General features: G+C 43.1%; 1 protein-coding gene across 1 annotated transcript in view; it reads right to left on the bottom strand.

Moving 5' to 3' along the window:
- The window catches only part of KDR (kinase insert domain receptor), a 32772-nt gene extending 15872 nt beyond the window's left edge, over positions 1 to 16900 (bottom strand). Inside the window, exons 1-19 of the mRNA XM_058837989.1 lie at positions 16666 to 16900; positions 15393 to 15483; positions 14703 to 14899; positions 13425 to 13549; positions 12965 to 13133; positions 11735 to 11874; positions 11370 to 11538; positions 9835 to 9946; positions 9578 to 9741; positions 8615 to 8771; positions 7395 to 7515; positions 6703 to 6811; positions 5595 to 5939; positions 4560 to 4706; positions 4288 to 4419; positions 2489 to 2595; positions 1928 to 2063; positions 1561 to 1665; positions 812 to 925 (exon numbers count right to left, since the gene is read on the bottom strand). Of these exons, the coding sequence (XP_058693972.1) occupies positions 812 to 925; positions 1561 to 1665; positions 1928 to 2063; positions 2489 to 2595; positions 4288 to 4419; positions 4560 to 4706; positions 5595 to 5939; positions 6703 to 6811; positions 7395 to 7515; positions 8615 to 8771; positions 9578 to 9741; positions 9835 to 9946; positions 11370 to 11538; positions 11735 to 11874; positions 12965 to 13133; positions 13425 to 13549; positions 14703 to 14899; positions 15393 to 15483; positions 16666 to 16717 (2692 nt within the window). The 5' untranslated portion in view covers positions 16718 to 16900. The remainder of the gene's footprint in view (positions 1 to 811; positions 926 to 1560; positions 1666 to 1927; positions 2064 to 2488; positions 2596 to 4287; positions 4420 to 4559; positions 4707 to 5594; positions 5940 to 6702; positions 6812 to 7394; positions 7516 to 8614; positions 8772 to 9577; positions 9742 to 9834; positions 9947 to 11369; positions 11539 to 11734; positions 11875 to 12964; positions 13134 to 13424; positions 13550 to 14702; positions 14900 to 15392; positions 15484 to 16665) is intronic.
- Positions 16901 to 22065: the final 5165 nt, after the last annotated feature.

Raw genomic sequence — 22065 nt, 5'->3', positions numbered from 1 at the left:
GTTTCAGACATACATGCCTAAATGTACAATCTAAATATGGTATTTCATGTCCAAATTTACTTCATATAAGCATATGCTATGATGACAAATTTTCATCCTAGGTTCCACATACTGACCATCTCTATTTTATTATGGAATAAACAAGGAAATAAATATTTATGGATTATGTTTCCTTCAACTACTGACTTCTGTCATGGAACTTTACAAATTAAATTTTCTTCCCACAGTAAGCCAACAAGTCAGCTTCCCTGAAAAATTATTACTTAGTTACTTTACACTGAATTTCTTCCAAATTAGTTTGTAGTATTGGATTTGCTAAATGAAACATCTGTCCCTGATTAGAAAGTGAAATAGGTTCATCCACCCAGAACTAGACTCCAAGATGCAATCTCCCCTCCTACACACACACACACACACACACACACACAGGCACCAACAGCCCATCCAAAGACAGAGAAGTCACAACTTGCTGTCACCCTGTAGCTAGTGACAAGAGTAACTTGTTAAATCTGGTATTCGACTCATCTCTGAAGTCTGTTACACATGGGCTGTCCACTATAAAGGTGGATCTCAAGTACAGAAAAGCAAAATGATAGAACAACTAAGGGATGGAGCTGCATGGCCCTTTCTCCACCCTTATTCTGCCTTTATTCCACCTCTGGACCTGCTCACTCTTATCAGATTTTTTGTTGTTGTTAGAAAGCACTACTCTTTCAAATCCTTATTTTTTAATTTCAATTGTCTATGCAACAGAAATTGAAGAAATAAGGTTGTCATTTAGCACCTTGTCCCCCAGTAAGAAGTTACTTACCTCCTGGCTTTGTGCAGGCTCCAAGTAAATTGACAACATTGAGATGATGGCCAATATGAATGAGTATCTTCAGCTCTGACATGAGTGCTCTGTGCTCACTGTGGGTTGCCCCTTCTGCAGAGGTAAAGCAACACAGGTCAGGAGCATCACAGACAAAAAGGTTTGGCCCTCCTCCCCATTCTCTTCTGGTATTTATCCAGCCCATCAAGTGTGGAGCTGTGTTGGCTGGTAGGCTGTGTCAGCTATGCCTATACAGCTTGCTGTGGAATACAGCCTCCAGCTGCTGGCAGCCCCATTTTGCTGTCCCATTATGTCTTCTTTAGGAACAATGTGTCTGGGAACCACACATTTCAACTTTCCTGTGGCAAATGTGAGGCAGTATAATATGATTTAAAGTGAGGAGAAAGCTGTTCCAAACTACAACTCAGTTTGGAGTGTGCCTAAGCCATTGTCTTGAGACTTGCAGAAAGCCTCCAATGAGGATGCATAAGGCAAAAATGGACACGTGCAAATTGATTGCAGGAGCAACTTTACATTCTGAACATAAGCAGAATTATAAGCAGTGGCTAAGAAACCACAGTTGCATTGCTCCAGTTGTCAGTGAAGAAAAGGCATGTACTTTCTCTAATCATTGCTTCATGATAACAGCCGTTAAGCTAAACTTTCACAAGGATGGGTACAATGGTTATAGTGTTGACAAATATCCCTATATTGTATATTCAAGTTGAAGTTCTAGTCATTATTTTTACCTTTAAGCATTTTGACTGCCACTGTTTTGCAGGTAGCAGTTTTGTCAATCCCAAACGCATCTGCTTCTATGACCTGGCCAAAAGCTCCACGTCCAAGAGGTTTACCTTGAAGTGAGAACACAAACATACTCGTTTGGCGCAGCAGGCAAAAGGTGTAGAACAAAAACGATACTCCAAAATTAGTTCATAAAGCAGAAATTAAGAGAGGACTTAAAATGTAGATAGGATGCATCATATTCTATGGGAACACAGAGTGCAACCAGGGATCAAGCAGCAGAGCAGTCCTGTGGTGAGTCAGGACCCAAAACACCCTCCAGCACAGTGCTGGCTGCACTATCGCTTAATGGCTCATGCAATGAAAACTCACCTAGCTTTAGCCGGTCTCTGGGAAACTCCCACTTGCTGGCATCATATGGGAGCCGCTCACAGTGCTCATCTATGGGGACTTCATCAGGATCCATGATGATTGACAAGTAGCCAGTCTTCATGTCCCCTCCGTTGGCCTGGAAAATGGTATTAGTTGCAGTTGCACAGTTTTTTGCTGGCAGTGTGCAGGCAAAATGCCATTTTCTCACTTTAGAGTATTTTATTAGTTCCCAGAAATGCCAGGCTACCATTTCACTAGACCATGTCATCATGAGTGTGACCATTGTTAATTAATCGCACTTTTCTTTTCTGTCTCTCTCTTTTTTTTTTTTTTTTTAATAAACAGAACCAGATGAAACATTTTTCTCTTGCAAGGGCCTGTTCAATTAAAAACAAATTTCTGCACCCTTGGTTCCAGGCAAGAATGTTATGGCATGGAGAGAAAAAATGTGTCTGTTGATTTAAGAACAATGGAAAGAAGCAACACAAAAGGCCTCAAGTCAGCTCTCATTTGTCATGCAAGACCAGTGCTGATAGGACAGTATGAGAATTTTTTCATTACCCGCTTAACGGTCCGGAGGATGATTACAAGAAGCAACCAGAAGAACATGGCAATCACTGCAGTGCCAACGAGGATAATGAGCTCCAGATTTGTTTTCTCTTCAGCGCCTGGGAAGAAATAAATGAATATTTGAGTGATAGTTGGAAGCATATTTGTTTTGTTCATTCATTAAAGTAAAGAATGGAGGTCCTTGTTCTGAAGGTTCGTTTTAAAAGTGCAACATGGAGCAAGGAAACGAAAGCAAAACAAAACAAAAAGCTTTGGGGTTTATGTTGGAATATTACAGTTTCATGCTGTTTTATACACCATCCCATTTCTCAGCAACAACTTTGTTCCAAAGACAGTGTCTAGACCTTTGGCAAATATGAAAAAGTAAAATTCACATTTTGGAAAGAAATAATTGTTTTAGAATACCAAAAACTAATTACTCCTTCTTTAGAAACCAAAAAAACACCCCCACCATATAGAAAATAAAGAGCTGTGAGACTGACCTAGGAACAATCTCTCTCTTGTCTCTTGACATCATTCAGCTGGGGCATAAAAAATGTGGTTCTACAAGAACATGATAATAAGGTCTATTTACAATGTTCATTTTCCCATAAAACAGTGGCCAGCAGATACCATTTGAACACCTTTTAGTGCACAGATAGCACAGATACAGCCCTCTTTTTCAGCCCCTGTTTGCCACATCATGTTCCTGTATTTCATGCCTTGTACCACAGAGATTTTCCTACACAGCAGCACAATCCATTGCATGACCCCCATGAGCTGCACTATAAATTTACTGGAGTGAAACAGTATATCCTACACAGATTTCAATCTTCTACAGATGTGCCCCATTCATATTTACCACAACAACTGAAATCTACATCAATGCCATCTGCAGATAATTTCCACCCCAGGTAAACATTTTGCCCAACATCTTAATATACTAAAGAGACCTACAAGAATACCATGATTATTTCTTTAATTACCTTGATGGTATGGATCAGAAAACCACCCTGACTTTAAAGACAGAGGTTTGTGAAGGGCTCAGTGACTAAAGTATGAAAATATCAAGAGCAAGAAGCTTTTAGTTTGAGGCTTCTTTTTGCAGGTCTTAGTGGAAAGTCCATCATGGTCCCAGCTACCCACACTGCCGACTAACCTCTTGCTACCATTTATTGTTTGTCAATGCAACTCGTATTTTGGTGGGCCACAAAAGGACTGGAACAAGTGAGAGATGGGTCTCACAAATGATGCTTTCAAAGTGTGGTGTGTGGTGGACCAAGGCTGGAGTCCCCTAATTCAAAATCACCACATGTTTCATTGAAATGGGACAGCAATCACAACAAACTGCAAAAAAGCCTTCACTATGCTTTCCTTAGATGCTCTGAAAGCAATGACACAATTCAAAAAAAGGAACAACATACTATGCTAAAAAACATAGTATGACAATTATATTACCTAGACAACAGGGATGCCCCAGGATATCTGCATTTTTACGTAGCTCTGTTGTATGGGTTTGCACATGATATAGATTGGCAGAGTTTTCTTTGCAATCACAAGATAGATCCAGGTCTTGTTGAGAAGCTCGAAGCAACATAGTGGAGAAGAAAGCATCAACCTCAACAGCTAGGGTATGACAGCTATGACAGCACCCAATTTGAGCTTGATAGGAATGGTCAGGACTTTTCACAAATTTCACAGTATATTTTCAGATCTCCCATCAGGAGATCTGAAAATCTACAAGCAAGTAGATTTTCCTTCTAGTTACTCTAAAGATTTTATGCACAATCTGGAAAGAAGCAAACACCAACCTTCCACTGAAAAAAAAGCCACTGCTTTACTGCATCCGAGGACATTGCATGCAAGGCAGGTGTATAGCCCTCCATCTTCTTTCCTCACTCGACGGATGGTAAGTGTTTTGTTCCCATCTTTCAAAACAATACCTGGAAAAATATTATGATTCTTAATTTTGCTATTTTTATGTCTCTTTTTGCTAAGAATTCAAAATGAAAATTTTCATGGTGAAAATCAGCAGTCAGTCCCATGATAGAAAGCTTTTTAATAATAAAGGAGCAATCCTCACCTGAATCTTCCACAAGGGTCTCATTATTTTTAAACCATGTGATGCTTGGGCGAGGAATGCCATTCACTGCACATGATACTTCTATAGTTTCACCAATGTTTGTTGTTTGATTTTCCAGGTTTCCAACAAGCGTGGGTGCCATGGGCTCTGTTGGTTTGAATTACAGAAATACAGTAAAATTACTGATTAAGAAAAAGATCTTTTTTTTCAGTAGTATCAATGCATGTCCCAGTAACAAAGTCTCAAATCCCTTTATTACACCAAAAGCCAAAATGTTCATGTTAAGATCATAGTTCAACTTCCACATGACATGAAAAATTTATAATAGCCAAGAAAATTTCAGTGGTATTGATATAACTTGCTTTAGCTGATTTAATTTGTAACTGCTCAGGCTGCTGAGGGAAGAGGGAGTAGTTGAGAAATCATTTCCCTCACATTTCTGTGTCCAGGGTCGTTATGAGAGGTTTGACATTAAACATCCATTCAGGACAGGCTGTGAACATGCGTAAGTATTTTCCTGAATCTGCCTAATCAACCTAGACATCTAGTTCCCAAAGCAAAGTCATCACTATTTGTGTGAAAAGCTGACTGATTATCAGCTTGCATTGCTTGTTCTTGAATGCTAGTATCACTCATGGCAGTTTTAAATTACAGGCACTACTCCAAACTCAAGAGTCAGTCACACAAAGCAACAGCATGAATACACACGTGCATATACAGCTACAGAGAAAAACATGTTCTGAAAAGTAAAGTTGAGAAGTTACTGAGCTAAACACATTACTTCAGCAGAAGCCAAACACAACTCCTTGCACAGTACAGTGGCTCAGTCAGTGCTTCCTCACTGGTATTAATGAAACAGTCTCTGCTGCCCGAACAAGCTCCAGAAGTGTGTGTTACAACTGGTTTAAATCCATTTAACAAACTGAGGGCACCATTAACCAAACACATGCAAAGCCTAACATATCAAAAGCTGCCACTACTGCAATTGTTTTCATACACAACCACTCATTTTGCTTCAGAGTAAGAGATCCATACCTTGAACAGTAAGGTGCTTCACCAGGCAGTGCTGTGTTTTAGCCTTTTTGTCCTGAGCAATGCAAACATAGCCCCCTGCATCTTGGAGGGAGATGTTACGAAGGATGAGCTCTAAGGTGACATTTTCACCATTAGTATTTGAAACTGTCTCATTCAGTTTCTGGAGAGCATTGAGATTCTTGCAAACAGGCATGGGCAGCCCTCCAAAGGGAGTCTGCGAAACGTGAGCGCTGAGCTTGTACCATGACAGCTTCTCAAAGGTGAACTTGTCTGCTGTGCATCGCAAGGACATGTTATCCTTCTCTGTCACTTGATTCTGAGGCTGGACATTAATTTCAAGTCCCCCTGTAAGTTAAAAAAGTAAAATAAATTCCTATTTGATTGTGCATTTTGTGGCTAACATGAACTCAAAAAAGCTGTTTTGGAAATGCAGATTTTGTCATCCTATCTGGTTGAAAATAAGAAAAAGAAACACTGAAAAAGATCAATCAAATCAATCAGTCAATCAACTAATCAATTATCTAAGGAGCACAATCTCATTAAAAGCAATACATTTCAAATGGATCAAATGAAGGACTGTGTAAGAAATACAGTTACTCTTCCTGTAGAAACTTACAGCAACCTAAAGATGATTCTCAGCACTATCTTATAGTTCATTTTTAGAGATGGATTAAAATAAATTTTTTGGCATGTGAATATGGAGACTGATTGTTAAGGAGACAGAAGTTCTTTGACAGCAGTTTGGAAAATTTTAGCCTTAGCTCTCATGGTAAGTCTTTACTCATTTTGTGACACTACTATAATTTCTCTGTTGCTCTTTTAAGTGACTGCAAAAACTCAACAATAGTCACTCTTGGGACAACAGCTCCCATCTTGCATCACTTTCACTGGCCCACCACTCTGATGCTAGTAGAACTAATCGCTTGGCTGAAATTAGAGGCAACTTTAAAGGCTGCCAAAAGAAAATCTTAAGTAAACCTAAAATCCTAAAGAATTAAAGAATTTCACAAAGGACAGAAATCAGGTAACATCACTGAAGTGTCTTTCATTAGCAAAGAGACAAAATAACATTAATTTAACATGTCTGTCCTTGGCAGGGTGCACTTACTTGTCACATGGAAGGAGATCACTCTCTCACTTGACCCAGCCCTGTTCATAGCCACACATCTGTACAAAGCAGACACATTTGCTGCTTGAATCACGAGGGTGCTCACAGTCTACAAAAAAACAATTTCATACCATATCAGTGCTAAAGTAATGCCCAACTCCCTCAATAGCTCAGCAAAGGGCTCTGCAGTTACCTGTACAACCACAAATCCCTCCAAAGCACAAATCCATGTCACGGCAGAAGCACAGTCCCCTTCTGAAATTTACATTTTTGTCCTTAAGTGTGTAAATATCAGGTAAAAGGAAACAGGAAGAAGCAGAAGACGGACTTTGGTATAGATGTTGAAAAATGCTGCACTCACAATTTTTTCTGCTTTTCAGTCTCTCCAACTTCTATTACAGTTAATTGGCAAGATTAACTCACCTAACTTTAGACCACTAAAAGTTAGTTATTGAAATCTAACTCAGTTATACTCCACAACAGAGATTCACTTTGGATGAGTGCTCAAAGGACCTGAAAGTGTGTATCTCTACCTCTTGTTTTCAGAAGGAGATTGCCCGCCTAGCTGAGAGTAGATTCCCAAGTTTAACAATATGTGAAAAGAGTCTCATCTCTAGTGATGTATTTCCAGACATGTGGACTGCTGAACAGAGTTAATTATCCCCAGCCAAGACAAAAGAAAATGTGCTCACCTTTGTCTTCCCAGCAATAGTAACAACCCGGTGCTTAATTTCAACCTGATTCCCACCCTTTCTCTCTGAGATCCCTTTCCATTTCTTGCATCCGTACGGATTGGCTCCTGAGCGAACTTTCCTGAAATGTAAGTAGAGACATATGCATTAGATAAGAGGAATATTTGCCCTCCAAGAGAGGTTATTTTGGGTTCTCCTTATAATATGCAGATATTTATAAGTCAGATGCATCACTGGCCACAGCTTGCATCTGTGGGGGAAGCGTATGCTTCTGGAAATATTTCCATTAAATTTCACCCTATAACCTCCTGAGACCTTCATGCTCTTTAAAGTAAAGGACCCCCAAGCCTAAAGGTGAATTTCCTAATTAATCTCCCTGTGTCAGCTTATTTGGGATGGTTGGAGGAAAGCAGCTATTCTGGGAACAAACCTCCATTCATAAATGGATGATTCAAGTTGATTTAGTTCAAAGGAAGACAGAGAGACATAAAAATCGCTGAACTCCCTACAAGAATTTCTTGAGGACAGTAGCCATTGTGTAGGAAGCAACTAGGCACCAAAGGAAGAAACTAGTGGAATCATTTTAAAAACAACAACAGGAAAGAAGAATGCTTTTTTTTTTTTTTTTACCCTGGTCTTTTTTTTTTTAAAGGAAATCTGGGCTTATGGCAGATCCAGATAAGGGAAGCTGCGTGAATCTCAGTCAGGCACTCTCTCTATCATTCCCCAACATCAATCAGTGCACTTCCTCTGAGATACACTTTCACACAGATAAAGAGCACCATCACACTCAGCACTTGAGCACAAGAAAAAAAACCTCCACAAGGACACATAATTAGCATAAGCAGCAAATTTCCTCTGTTTGGGATGGAGTTTTGGGCCTGCAGCCCACAGGGGATCTGAGGGAAGGGCATGCAAACAGCTGCATTTGAGACCCCCTGCAAGTCAAGATGCCCTTCAAGAGAGCACGACAGCAACATGCCAGCACTGCTGGATCCTCTCCGCGGGTGGCCCTCATCTCTGCCAACAACAATGACCTTGGCAGAGCCCGCCTGCGGCAATCTGTAAATTAAGTACAACAATCCTTTTCTTCATTGGCCATTGGGTTTGCACTCAGTAATGAGCCTGGATGAGGGAGGCACCAAACAAACCCCAACACAACACAAATATCACTCGAGACCTACATAAGCTCCAGAAGATAACAAGGATTTGGCACTCACTGGGGGCTGAATGTGCACTCCTCCTCCAGCTGCCACTGCCAGAGCACAGTGGTGGGTGGTGGGATGGCGTAGACAGTGCAGGTGAGCGCTTGTGTCGAGCCGTACTTGTAGGAGTCCACAGGGGCCATCAGTGCGTTCTCACCAATCTGGGGGGGCACTGCAGGGAGAGCAGCAGGTCACAGCTCCCGCTGAAGGCTCCCCAGTGCGCATGCATTAGACCCACGGTGACCAATTCACACCATGCCTCAATGCGAGTGCAACACAGAGCATCTACAAGGACAGGTGGGGAAGCGGTGAACCTGCCCAACACTTGGAAGATCAGGATACTTGGGATCTCCTACAAAACCCTCCTTCAATACTCCATGGTTTAAAATCCAGTTCCTGGATTCTCACCACCATTTCCAGCCATTAAATGCAAATTATTCCCCAGGCCTGATCCCTCTGCACGTAGCCTTGCTGCCCTTTCCAAGACCTGCTGTCTTCAAAGCATAGGCTGTTTCCTGGGGAGCAGAAAGGAGGAGGTAGGGGAGGAGGAGGAGGGTTGTAGAGGACAAGGCAGAAGAGGAGGGATAGCCTGTGTGGGGCAGGAAGGATGGGTGAGGCGGGACAGGGCCAGGATGGAGCGGGTGGAGGAGGACTCCAGCAGCACAGCCAGCAAGAAGGGCAGGAAAAGAGCAGGACACAGAGGCAAAGAATAATATACAGAAAAAACCCAAACCAAAACATAAAACCCCACCCCACACAAAGTATCATCACAACAGTGACACCCAGAGTCTGCAGCCTCTTGACTGGCGCATCCTAGAGCCGGAAAAGACCGGTCACCTCTGCCTTCCCAGGGCTGAGGTTCAAGGGCTGTTCTTCTTCAGTACTTAAATCTTCATAGGTATGGGATGAATTAAGCCTAAGGATGGCAATATACCACATCCACATGTGAAAGAAAGGCACCTCTGTAATCCCACTTACCATTTACCAGCAGGGTAAATGTATGTCTTTTCTGCATCTTGTTAATAGGGTTTGTAAGGACAACCGTGTAATTCCCTGCATCCTTTTCAGTTGCTTCAGTGATCACTAATGCATAGCCAAGTTTAACTGTATGATTTGCGTTGATGGCTTTTCCATTTTTACACCTGAAGAAAATACAGAGCACTTTGAATATTTAAATGATTTGCTTTAATTAAGAATAGCTCATTTTTTCAAACATGTTATATCCCAGTTCATACCATTTAGCCTCTGGTGGAGGATATCCTTTAAACTTGACAGGAATTTTGACTGTGTCACCTAGCTTTGTCTCAACGACATTCTCCATTTTCTCCAGGTGAATAAAAGGACTTTCTGGGAGGAAAAAAAAGGAAGTAAACTAAATGGTCTTTTCTCAAGGACCAAAGCAAAAGTGCTTTCCATTTGGGTTAGCACCTAACAAAGTGACAAATAGAAGACAGTGACAGGACTATGGGTCATTGGTAAAGCACAGCTGGCTCCAAACTGGGCTCTGGAGAGATGCCACCATGAAAACCTAGTCCTTTCCTTCACACAGAGGAACAGACCAGTTCCCTCACCGAGGAGCTCTGGAAAGCAGAGACAAGACTTAGCTCTCAAGATAATGTGCCAACTGTCAGACATGTATATATATATATATATATATATATATATATATATATACGTATCATGAAACTCTGTCAATCTACTCATTCCAGGAAATTAGATTATTCAAAACTACAGTGTGATAAAGTTAAATACCCTCAGACTATTCTCAAATATATATTTGAACCACTGCATTTACAGAGTACTTTGAAATTATTTACATTACTTGTTATAAGTTATAAACTTGCATTCAGACATATGACAGTGATTAGCCTTTTGACTAAATTAGCCTTTTGACTAAGATCTAGGATAGTTTAGACTTAGTATCTGATATACTCAGTATAGCACATGATCTCATTTTGGCTTCTGAGGAGCAGAACAGAAAGAACCCAGGAGAAAATTCAGTATATCTTGAATCACTATGCCCACAATAAGTTTGAAAGTTTTTTCTTCCATTTTAAAAGTACCATTAATATTCTGGCCCCTGAAATCAAACCTCAGGAAAACCAGCCTCCTTTAAAATATAAACCTCTTTGTCTGACTCAGCGATTAAAAATGGGCCATTCTCATGCTGGTAATTTTTTTCTATAAGTTAGTGGAGCTGGGGCTATGCCCAAGAGGGGGTTGAGAAAAGGCTGTAGGATGTGGCCTTGTACTTATCTATTCACTTAGCCAAAGCTGTTTCCCTTGCATCATTTCCGTATGACCAAAACTCCATTTGATTCATCTATTCATAACGCAAAAGCTGAAGGTTTTATTTTCTTAGCTTCATTCATGCTGACCCAGACTCTTGTGTCACAGAGGCACCAAGACCTAGCCTAAGTTCACCAAGAGTGAGAACAGGCAGCCCTTGTACAAAGCCACCTACACAAACTGAGTTTTACAGGACCTTAAGGAGTTCAATGCAGAAGAGGGTCAGAGGCTTACATTAGTTTATTTTACTGCCCACTTTCCAGTGGGATTCTGCAGCTTTCAGTAAAATGCAGCATCCTTCAAAATCTTATTAACTAAGGATGTGGTATAAAAATAATCCCATACTAGTTGCAAGAGAAATACTGTAGCTACAGTTTGGTTCATTTCTGACATTTGATTCATCATCAAGATGCCTTCTGCATCCCAGTAATTAACCTCAAATCTGAAACAAGCAACAGAACTGAAGTGGAAAATGTCATACCGTGTATAATGAAGTAACTGCTGTTTTTCATGTTCATACGACCACTGGATGCTGCACAAGTATATCGACCTTTGTCACTTAAGGACACACTCTCAATGGTAAGAGTGCTCACAAACTTCTTTATTTCTCCTGCAGTGGTTTTTACATCCCTAATGGTGGCACGTTTTTCCTGTAATAGGCAAACAACAGAAATGCTTGGAAGTGTCATTGTTATTCCTTCTGACACCTTTTGCACACTTGTGTATACCAGAAACTCCATTGTGTATTATCATCTTTCTCAATGTTTTAAAGGAGAAAGTGACATTATACCTAAATAAATCAAACTGCTTTGTGATGAAGGCACTTGTTAGTTAGAATGACTTTACCTTGATGGAAGGGTAGTCCCATTTAAAATCGATTCCCACATTCAGCTCTGTCCTTACAGTGCAATTGAGAACAAGTTTTTCTCCCACTGCCAGCTCTACTTCATCATGCGGGTTCATTGTCAGGTCATAAATTCGGTACCCTAGAGAAAGACAAAGGCACACATGAAATATGGGGATAAGAAGAGTTCTTTACAGTACTCAGCACCAAATTTCCCAGGTGAATACACCAAAACGCCAGCTACAAAAAAGCCCCTTGATACCCCAGTGCAGCATGATAATGGGTGTACACAGGAGCCTGAAGACAAGTGATGTGCTTGCCCTGAGCACTTCCCAGCTGAGACCTGTCAGACAGTGACACAGCAGGATTTGTGCACTTGATCAGAGCCTCTCCAGAGGTGGGAACAAGCAAGATACAGTGATTCACACACTTCCTCTGCCTTAGACACCTTCTTCTAAAATATTTCAAAACAGAATATTCTGAATGCAGGAATTCTACAGATATTCTGAAATTCCTCCAGTTCAGAGTGAGGACTTGTGAATTTGGTGGAGAAGTAAAAGCCTTCTGCACAGAGTAAAGAGGGAGGAGCTGCTATGCCTCCCTGACAAGCCAGGAGAGACTGTCTTGGTTCCATTTGGATACTTGAAATGGGCACTGTGTCCCCAGCTAAAAGAGAAATAGCTGCCAAGTTTCAGCTCAGGCTTAAGCCTCCACAGAATTAACACATTATTTCTGGGGTTTGATGAACATCTGACAAAATATACCAGGAAAGCATAAAACCCTGTGAGAGCTGAGACATAGGTCTTTAGGGAGATAATACAACCCAGCTCTAAGTGAGACCTTCAGATCCACCCTTCCCTTGGTACCCCCTCAGAGCAATTTCTTTTCATCTGCTGCTGATGGATGCTTGCCTCTCATTTCCTTCAAATGTGACTGACATTATGGATAAGTGATTTTAGGAAAAAGGTTTGCATTGTCAGAAAAAAAAAAAAATTAAAATCCCTGGCATCAATGTAAAACACTAAAAATAGAAGCACTTATCCCAGTGATCAACCAGAAAGAACACAATACATTGCATTTAAAAGAAAAGTGATATAAATCTCAACATCCATTTTGCATTAGCTGCATTGTCAGTATTGAATAACCTAGTGTCCAACCAAATGTAATTGGTTCAGTATGCTGTAGAAAGCAAAAGAACATTGGTTATAGAGAAATAAAAACCTTTGGCTTACCTACAACTGCAACTATGTATATCACAGACTGGTAGCTTTCATCATCTATTTTAGCTTCGCAGAAGACCATGCCTGCGTAGTTGATCAAATGACTGGGTATAGTGAAGCCTTTTTTATTATTCCATGAAATGGATTTACCATCAGGAACAAATATCTTTTCTGGATATTTCTGTTTGGAATATTGATAAAACACACAGTCAGATTTCAAAAATCAAACAAGCCTGAATTGAAGTCACTTCCATAACTGCGAGGCCCCACTTCAGCATCCCAGCTCAGGAATTAGTACATGCTCTGAGAGTTCAGTGCCATAGACGAGTACAGGTACATCTTGTAATCACAGGCTACAAAACTCACAACAACGGAAAGAAGTTTTTAAGAAATGTATTTATACTTCAAACAACATATTTATGCCACAGTGATTACAACTAACTCTTGAAAAAATAACAGGCTTCTTCCTTACCGCATGTAGAGATACATTGAGATTTGATACGGTTCCAAGGCACGGCACTACCACAGTTTTGTTCTTAGTGATGTATACAATGCCAAGCTGATCACTAACTGAAGTCACAAATGGTGATCTGTAATCTAGAATAATATTCAATTGATAAGTGGGTATTATTCATCACGTGATTTTCCAGTTTTGTTCTTTCCCTGTCTATTTTTTCACATGTCAGTTTTATTATTTTCCATGTCAAAAAGCACTGAAATAATGAGACTAAATAAGGGAGGTGCATGTTTTTATAGATGCCTCAGGTTTAGAATATCATTATTCTCAAAACAGTTATCAGCAGCATTGTGCACTTTGGAGAATGGCTTCCTGCTAAAGCAGTCCTTTTGCCGACAAAAAACTGATTTACCCTAGTGTGTCTTTCCTTGCATAAGTGTTACAGGAAATATCAGTTAAAAGTTGTGACATGTTACACTGACTCCCCTGATGGCAGCATCCTTTTCAAAGTCAGATCAAAACACGAAAAAAATAGGTCCATGATATTATAAAACAAACTAAGTCATATACTCAATTACATCTTATTTCTCAAAATGGTAACTATAAGTTAACAATAAAGAGGAAACAGGATGCATATGGAAACGAGGGTGAAGCCATCAGTGCAAAAAGGCAGATGCCTCAATGAATACACACACTGAAGCTGAGTGTGTAACTGCAGGCTTTGCAGTGTCTGAGACGCTCAGCTGCGCTGCTGCCAACACAACTGACAGCCCAAGTTTGAAAACTGAGCTCTTACAGCCTGCATAGATTACACCACCAGAGTCAGCAAATGTATGGAAGTTCATGTTTTGGGGTTTGGGTGTTTTTTGGTTTTTTTTAATGATATCAGTACAAATCGTACAGTTTATCAGTTATGTAATTTTTAACAAATATAAAATCTCTGTAATCTTCTCTCATATGAAGCTCCTCCTGGGGTCAGTAATAGCTCTGCAGTCATGGGGACAAGCCCAGGGTTCATCAGAGATACGTATCAGCATGCTAAATTCTGGGTGGAGAACAGCAGACCACGTACTGCATATGGCAGGTCAGTTCAGAATTATAGGTACAAAGGCTTTTGTGTTGATGGCAACTAGCATACCTGAATTTAATTACTCAACATGAAAACAAGAAAAATGTTTCATAGGATCAAAAATTCTAGGATTAATAAATTTTAGCATCAAAACTGTTTTGAGACACTTGATATTCCTTCCTTCTCTTGACGCTAGGGAAAGAGACACCTGTGTAAGCACTTACCTTGAATATAAACATAAATGGTTGTAGCTGCCTGGTTGTCCCTGTAAAGGCACTTGTAGTCCCCTGTGTCATTGCCAATGACTTTGCTTAGAGTAAGTGTCTTGCAGTAGGGGCCATCACTGCAGTCTGTCACGGAGATACGCCGCTCAGCATTGCTCTGCTTGCTTGGCCACGACCACTCCAGTGGTCTCTGACCGCTGGGAAAGCAAATGTTAGAGGAGCAGACACTTCTGATAGGAACCCCAGCCCCACCAGTCTCTGTGGCTAAGGACAGGGATGGGCTTCACCCCCTCACACAGAGAGAGCATCAAACCATGTAGGACAAATTCATACACAACCTACTTTTAACAGCTACGAGGAAGCTAGTTGAGATTTACATTCTGTTGAATCTAAGTGGCAAAGCACCCAAAAGAGAGCACTGAGAGTATGGCTCACCAGCAGGATCCACAAGGCCACAGCCAATGCTTCCTCCTCCCAGCCACCCTACATTCCCCAGCCCTCTCCTGCTGCAACCCCCCCCCACATAATTTCTAAAACTTGTCAGGGAAAAGTAAGGCAGAAGGCACAGTGGGAGCAGGGAGAAAACAGGAGTCATGACAGGAGAGAGATCACATCACCTGTGATTCTGTACAAAAACTCACTACATAAATTACCAATCATCAAAATCATACTGAACAGATGTGCCCTTACCTGCAAGTAATATTTAGTGTGTTGTTTGCCATTATTGTGAGGACATCTTTTTGGATGCTAAGGGTTGGCTGATCCAGAGAAATAAATAAACCTGCAAAAACATGTATGAAATCCCTCAAATAAACCAAATAAAGCAAATGCTACTCTGTCAGAAAAGTATTATATACAGGAATATGCAGCAGGTTTTAAGCGGACACTTTCACATCACCTATTTAGCAGCGAAGGGTAAATCATGATTTTTCACACATCCCAAAAAGTTAAAAAATTCTGTCATAACAGGAAGCAAAGGCAGATGGTCAGGAGCTAGCTGCAGAGAACTACAATTCAGCCAGCCAGGGTGGAGTTCCTGTTTTCTTGCATTGCCAACTTCAAGGTCTAACAAGAGGATGTGGGACATTGAAACGAAGTGAACCTTCATCTGATGATCTCACTCCCTTGGGGATTATCAACTTTTCTTATAATAAATTGAATATACTTCTTTGAGACTACTGATCAATGAATTATGCAAAGAAACTATTTTATACTTTGTCACAAATTTGAGATCCCATGAACTTATTTTGCCCCGTGATTTTCTAAGTTTACCTCTTTCCTTCTAAGCAGTTAGGCAAAACTGTGTTACTACCGGACTATCGGCACAGCGGCTTGCATCGCGACCACCCGGAGCCACTGGCGCTTGTCAGGGCTGTGATCTGGGTGCCGGTGCTTGCTCTGAGGCACCAGCCCAGCTTGTGCAACATTTGGGAATACCACAGGGAGAGATTTTCAGTCCGCCCTAGCTGCTGCCATCACCTCCAGGAATCCCGCCTCACCGGGCTGAGCCGCAGCCCCAGCCGTGACAGCTCGGCCGGCTTCAGCGGGCAACAAGAAAGCGTGGCCAGACCGGGACATTCCCTATTTCGCTAGCATTTCCCCGTGCTTTAATCACTTGCATTCCGAGCAGGTTCTTCGCTGATGACAGGTTTCCCGCGTTTGGCTCCAGGGACATTCTGCTCTCGGAAACGACAGCTGATGCTGGAGCCAAGCGAGCGGGACACTATGCCAGGACAGGCAGCCCGCTCCGACGGGCCAGCCCCAGCCGGCCGGACAGGAGAGGCCAAGAGGACAGGACAGGAGGGGTCAGCAAGCCCGCAGCCACGGGCGTCCCGTCCCACACGGAGACTCGCACTCAAGCAGCCCCGACAAACCCACAGGAAAGCCGCACCCGCGGCACCCGGACATCCCCGCGCCCCCTCTCCTCGGGGTCCCGGACCCCGGCGGCTCCCCGAGGGCTTACCGGGAGCCAGGCACAGCAGGACCGCCAGCAGCCGCGCCGCGCCGAGCTCCATCCCGCGGCCGCCGGGGCTGCGGGGCACCGAGAGAACCCTCTGCCCGACGGCAGCCGCGTCTCGTCCAGCCGAGCCGAGCCGAGCCGAGCCGAGCCGAGCCGAGCCGAGCCGAGCCGAGCCGAGCCGAGCCGAGCTGAGCTGAGCCGAGCCGCACGCCCCTCACCGCCCGGCGGGGATGCGGGACCCCGGCGAACGGCACCGCCCCTCATGTGCCCGGGGCGGGGCCCGGGCCGAGCCCCCGCCCTCCCCAGCCCGATCCCGCCCCCGGCCCAGCCCGGGGCCTCCTGCCCATCCCGCCGGGATGCTCCCCTTCGCGGGGACAGCGGGAGCTCTGCCACTTCGCTGCTCGGTGGCAGGAGGGATTCAGCAGTAAAATTCAGCGTCTGGCGCTACACCCTGAATTTTTGGGGTTTCTTAAAATCCTCCCAACAGAAAAGGTCCGAAAGGCCAGTCGTATGAGGTACTGTCCGTGAGACACACGTTCCTGCCGGCAGCGACTGTAGTGTCTGGAGTATCTGGCAGCCCCAGGGCTGAGCTCACAAGGTGGAGTTCCCCCCTAAGCACGCAGCGTGTACCCAACCACCCTCCCTGGCCGCATCCCAGCTATCGGGATCCAACAAGTGCTGCCACAGCTGCCCTTCCCAGCCGCCACCACTCACATCCTGCTCCATCTGGGATGCTCCCCATGGCAGTAGCCATTGCCCTCTCACACCAAGTGTTGGATTTTTTTAACAAAAATGAGCCCCCCAAAAGGAATTATACTTTTTAATCAGAACTATTAACTAGTGACTAGTCAAAGAGAAGTTTATGAGGTAGTCCTTTGGGAAAAATAAACAGACAGTGGTCATTAATGAGTTATCCATACACACAATATAAAGCCTCTGGGGGAGATAGATCAGTAAAGAGAGGTATGTAGATAAACAGGGAGATAATCAGGTAGATAGAAACACGCAGCTGTGTACGTAACTATGCACACATATACATATGTGTACCTCAACATGCTACCTTTTCCTCTTTCCCTGCAAATCTGCATGGGAAATGTCCACAAATGACTAAGTTAATGAAGCAGTGATTTCATTTTGCATGCAATGCAATTCCAGCTGTTTTACTGTACTGGGGAAAGAGTGTAATTTCCTTTGAAATTACACCCCTGTTGCCCACAGAGAGATACAGGGAATAGGAGAAGCCAAAGCTTTCCTAGAGATCAAATAAAATCCATGAAAAGTCAAATAAGACCCACGTGATTCAAGGGGCAGCAAGTCAGCTCCATGCAAATAAAAACTGCACTTGCTATTCTTATGAGCTCTTAAACCAGAATATTGGCAGCCCTCATTAATACAACCAGCTCCATCATACTGTGGGTCAGGTCACTGGTATTGCTGAGTGATTTGGGGAACTCTGGCAGTGAGTTCAACTACTGACCTTGCTGAAACTAGGCTGCATGTAAGGTTTCTGTGCTAGTGACAGATATTTAGCGAAAACTGAAGGTACCTACTGCTAAAAAAGCCAGTTATGGTAACTTTATTTGTGGTGATGCAGGTTTTGTTGGGTTTGACTACAAAGAAAAAAAAATTTTGTAAAGGTTGGATGACCTAGAAGAAGTATTCGCCTCTAAAGCAGTTTAGGTAGTCAACAAAAATAATTAAATTATAGGGGTAAGTTAAAAACTATTTACATGAAATTGCTACAGGATCCATAGAAAACACTAAAATCACTGGCAGCTCACTTTAATGCTTTCTGCTTTCCTATGTGAGCTTCCAAAATGCAGCTGTAGAAAATACGCCCCTATATTGATTTTAACAAGTAACTTTTCTAAAATTTAGTCAGATGATATGCAGCTACAGCTTACTGCAATGCCACCTGGGCTCTGTTTTCCTTCACAGTCATTGCCATTAAGTGAGTGGTTTGGAAGGGGGGGCTGCTTTCATTGTTGAAAATTTGTGCCTGAGCTTTATGGAAACAAATACCTACTGCTTGCCCTAAGCATATCTAAGCAAAGATAGAAGAATGCTAGCCCTCTTCAGGCCCTTTGGCATTTGCCATGTCCCCTGCCTCCTTCTCCCCTGCAGCATCCTGAGGAAGGGAAGTAAAGAGAGGGGCTGATCCTTCAAACACACTAACCTGGTGAGTACACATCAAACTGAGCAGCTGGCAGCAGGGAGCTTGTATGTTGTGACTGTAGTTCATCCACAGGGAACTCTGCATTTCAAAAGCACAAATTGTTTTTATCTCCCTGTGTGAACCCAGTGAGATCTCAGTTTTTACGCTGTGCTTCCTAAATGCGACAGAATTCTTCAGCACTTTGCCTGGCTGTCAGCATAATCTTGGTTACTAGTGTCATCCCTGTAGTACCAGGGACATTTGTGGTACCAATGAGAACAAGAAGGTGACTTCTTTGAATGAGGCTCTAACCCTGTAAACATTTAAGCACAGAAGTAGCTTTATTCTGAAGAGTCATCCAACAGATGCAGAACTTTTCATCTGATTCAAAATACTTATATGGTATTGGTGAGACTAATCTCCTAGGAAGATCAAATGAAAACTAGAGCCAAGTATCATTGAAAATGGTAGATGCTTGGGGAAGGTGAGAATTGGAAAAGATGTGAGGTGACTTTACCAATACATGATGTATGATATCATATGTACTTCGCTTAACTGATTTTTCTGCTTTGAGCTCCAGTGGGGCTTTCGCAAGTGGATTTTCACTGGAAGATGCCATGGGGAACCTGTGAGAGAAAAATCAACTAGAGCATAGAAGAAAGACAGTCACCTAAAATCCAGGTGAAAGATTCATAGAAATAATGTGTAAATAAAGCTGCTGTGATGGCTATGGGACAGAGATATCTGCTTACAAAATCAAAACACCAGTGGTTTAAGGGATGGCAGCTTTCTCATCCAGCCTTTTAGGCTGTGATCTCTGCCCAGCCTTTGTGTCATCCTTCAGACTTGTAGAGTATCTAGCATAATCCAGGTTGCACCAGCAACTAGCAGTGCTGAACCACAGGGATCTAGTGAGAGAAACCAAGTATGTTAATATATTTCAGTGAATACAGGATGGGATCTCCTCCGTCTCCAGAGACAGTGTGAATGTTGAAAACTTCCTGAGATCTAAATCCAGTTTGCAATGGCTTCTAAAGGTACTCTACTCTGTCTCAGCATTGTCACCCGCCTCGAATAACAGGAAAACCATCAAGACTTTTTGAATCTGCCTTTCTTCAAAGATGTGCCTCTGACTTGGCCAGACAACAACAGCAAAGAAATGTGGAGTTAGAAGGAGCTCAATTAAAATTCAGCTGTCCTGCCACACTGAGCAGATCTCAATGCAGCATGAGACCAGACCTGGGGAGTTGAGGAAGAACTGGTGGCTGACAGACAATGCATCACTCCGTGCTTCATCAGATTGACTCCCAGCTCACTCAGCATCTACCACAGCCCCTGGGAGAGCAGCTTCCTTTCTGAAATCAGTTTGTTCCCAGTCCCATGGCTCATCTTCCTCCTTCCCTGCAGCCTCTTTCTGCTGCAGCCCGCACGCAGGGGAAGCTCCGTGTCCATGAGCGGCCCCTGGGAACGGTCTGAGCAATGGGAGGGGGCACCGAGCCTTGCCTTGGCCAAACAGGGCCGGCGAGCCTTTGTTTGTGCCTCTGCTCCTCTGATCGCCAACAGCTCATTAAAAACAAGACACAAAGAAGCAGCAGAGGAACCGGACAAGCCCCCTCCGGTCTCCTCCCCGACCTGTCACGACTCCCCCTGGCTCTGTCAGGGTTTCCCGGGCAGCCCTGCCGAGGAGTCCGGCTGGAGGCCAGGGCAGCAGCAGCCCAGCGGCCCTTTGTTTGCTTAATTATTCAAATAACAACCTGGAGGGAGATAAGGGCTGGCCCTGGCAACACCGATTATGTGCTTTCCTGCTCCTGTGGCTCACCAAGTTTGCAAGGGGTCAGCATCCCAGGCAGAATCCATCTGGAATGCGGCAGCCAGCAGCCTCCCGGTCACACCTCTGTGCCGCAGCCACGGCTGCAAGCACCTCAGCATCTAATGCAGGAGTGGATGCTTTGTCTTCATGACAGACTGCACCACTGCAGCAGCCTGCAGCCCTGGCACCAGTGTGGCTGTCGTCAGGCATGCATCCCCAGCACACTGATAAACTTTGAGGAGGCAGACGTGGAAGTATATGCAAGATACCGTTTCAAGAAAATGAGATGGTGTTCATGTAAATAGCATGCAAGATCAGAAATACATTTACCACAATATATACTTAGTGTGTAGACCCCACAAAACATTTTGGTTTGCAAGGGGCATTGCAAAGGACAAAATTTAACCTTCCAGCAAGAACTGAAATAATAATTGTCTCAGGTGAGAACAGATATGGAAGTAGGAATCAGATGGCCTAAACCCACTAATTTTCAGAGTTGTCTAAAGGTAGAAGTTTGAATGTTTCTATTTTCAGAGTATGCCAAAAACATGGATACCTTTGCTGGAGTCTAGGGATATATGCTTTGTATTTGGCTTTGTCCATCTATAAAGAGGAGGTGTGAGTTTGGTGTGCATGGAGATCCCCAAAGCAGCTTTATTCTAGCTTGGCTGGATGCTGATGGTAACAAAACTGGAGGAGCAAGTTCATTGCTGTTAAACCCCAGGCTAGTCTAAAGCGCCTTGGATATGTCTCTCCACTCCTAGGCATGTAATTATGGTTCGAGGCACGTGGAGTTTTAGGGACACACCTTTCAAAAACTCATTTTATTTCATTGTTTATTTACTTGCCCCTATTGTGTCCTAAAACACTGCATAATTATTCCTGCCAGGACAACAGAGTCCTACACACCCTTCATACAAGGAGTTATTCCTTTTTTTACCCTATCTAGTTGTTTTTTCCCACCAAACTCTTTTCAAGGCAAGGGCTTTCTGGAGAAGGGAAAAATGCCTTTGTTGTTTATGTGGCTGAAGTCTATGGATTCTCTGTTGCTTGCAGCAGGAAGCAGCTCTGAAGCATCGCTTTCTGAGCAGGAAGCAGAGGATGTGTGGGGCCCCTGGTCAGTTTGGCTAATGGATGGGCAACTGGTGACATGGACAAGCTACAGATTCTTACACAGAAGTGGCATGCAATACTTTTTTCCTTGTTTTTTTTTTTTTTTTTTACATTCTTTTTCGTCCCCTTGACTTTTCTTTTTCCTTTTTGGGGCTCAAAGTTGAAAGTCTTTGAAAAAAATCTCACAGCCTAGGTTGAAAAAAACTGCTGGAGAAGGACAAAATCCTTTTTTCTGTTAGTTGCCTGGTGCAGCATGTTTTCACTGCATCCCCTCCTGTGAAGAGATTTGCATTCACAAAAATATCCTCACCTCCATGCTGCAGGA

This window comes from Poecile atricapillus, chromosome 4, assembly GCF_030490865.1.
Source record: "Poecile atricapillus isolate bPoeAtr1 chromosome 4, bPoeAtr1.hap1, whole genome shotgun sequence".
Classification (NCBI taxonomy): Eukaryota; Metazoa; Chordata; class Aves; order Passeriformes; family Paridae; genus Poecile; species Poecile atricapillus.
Note: the sequence above shows the minus strand (reverse complement) of the source record. Positions and strands in the feature narration are given on the sequence as shown.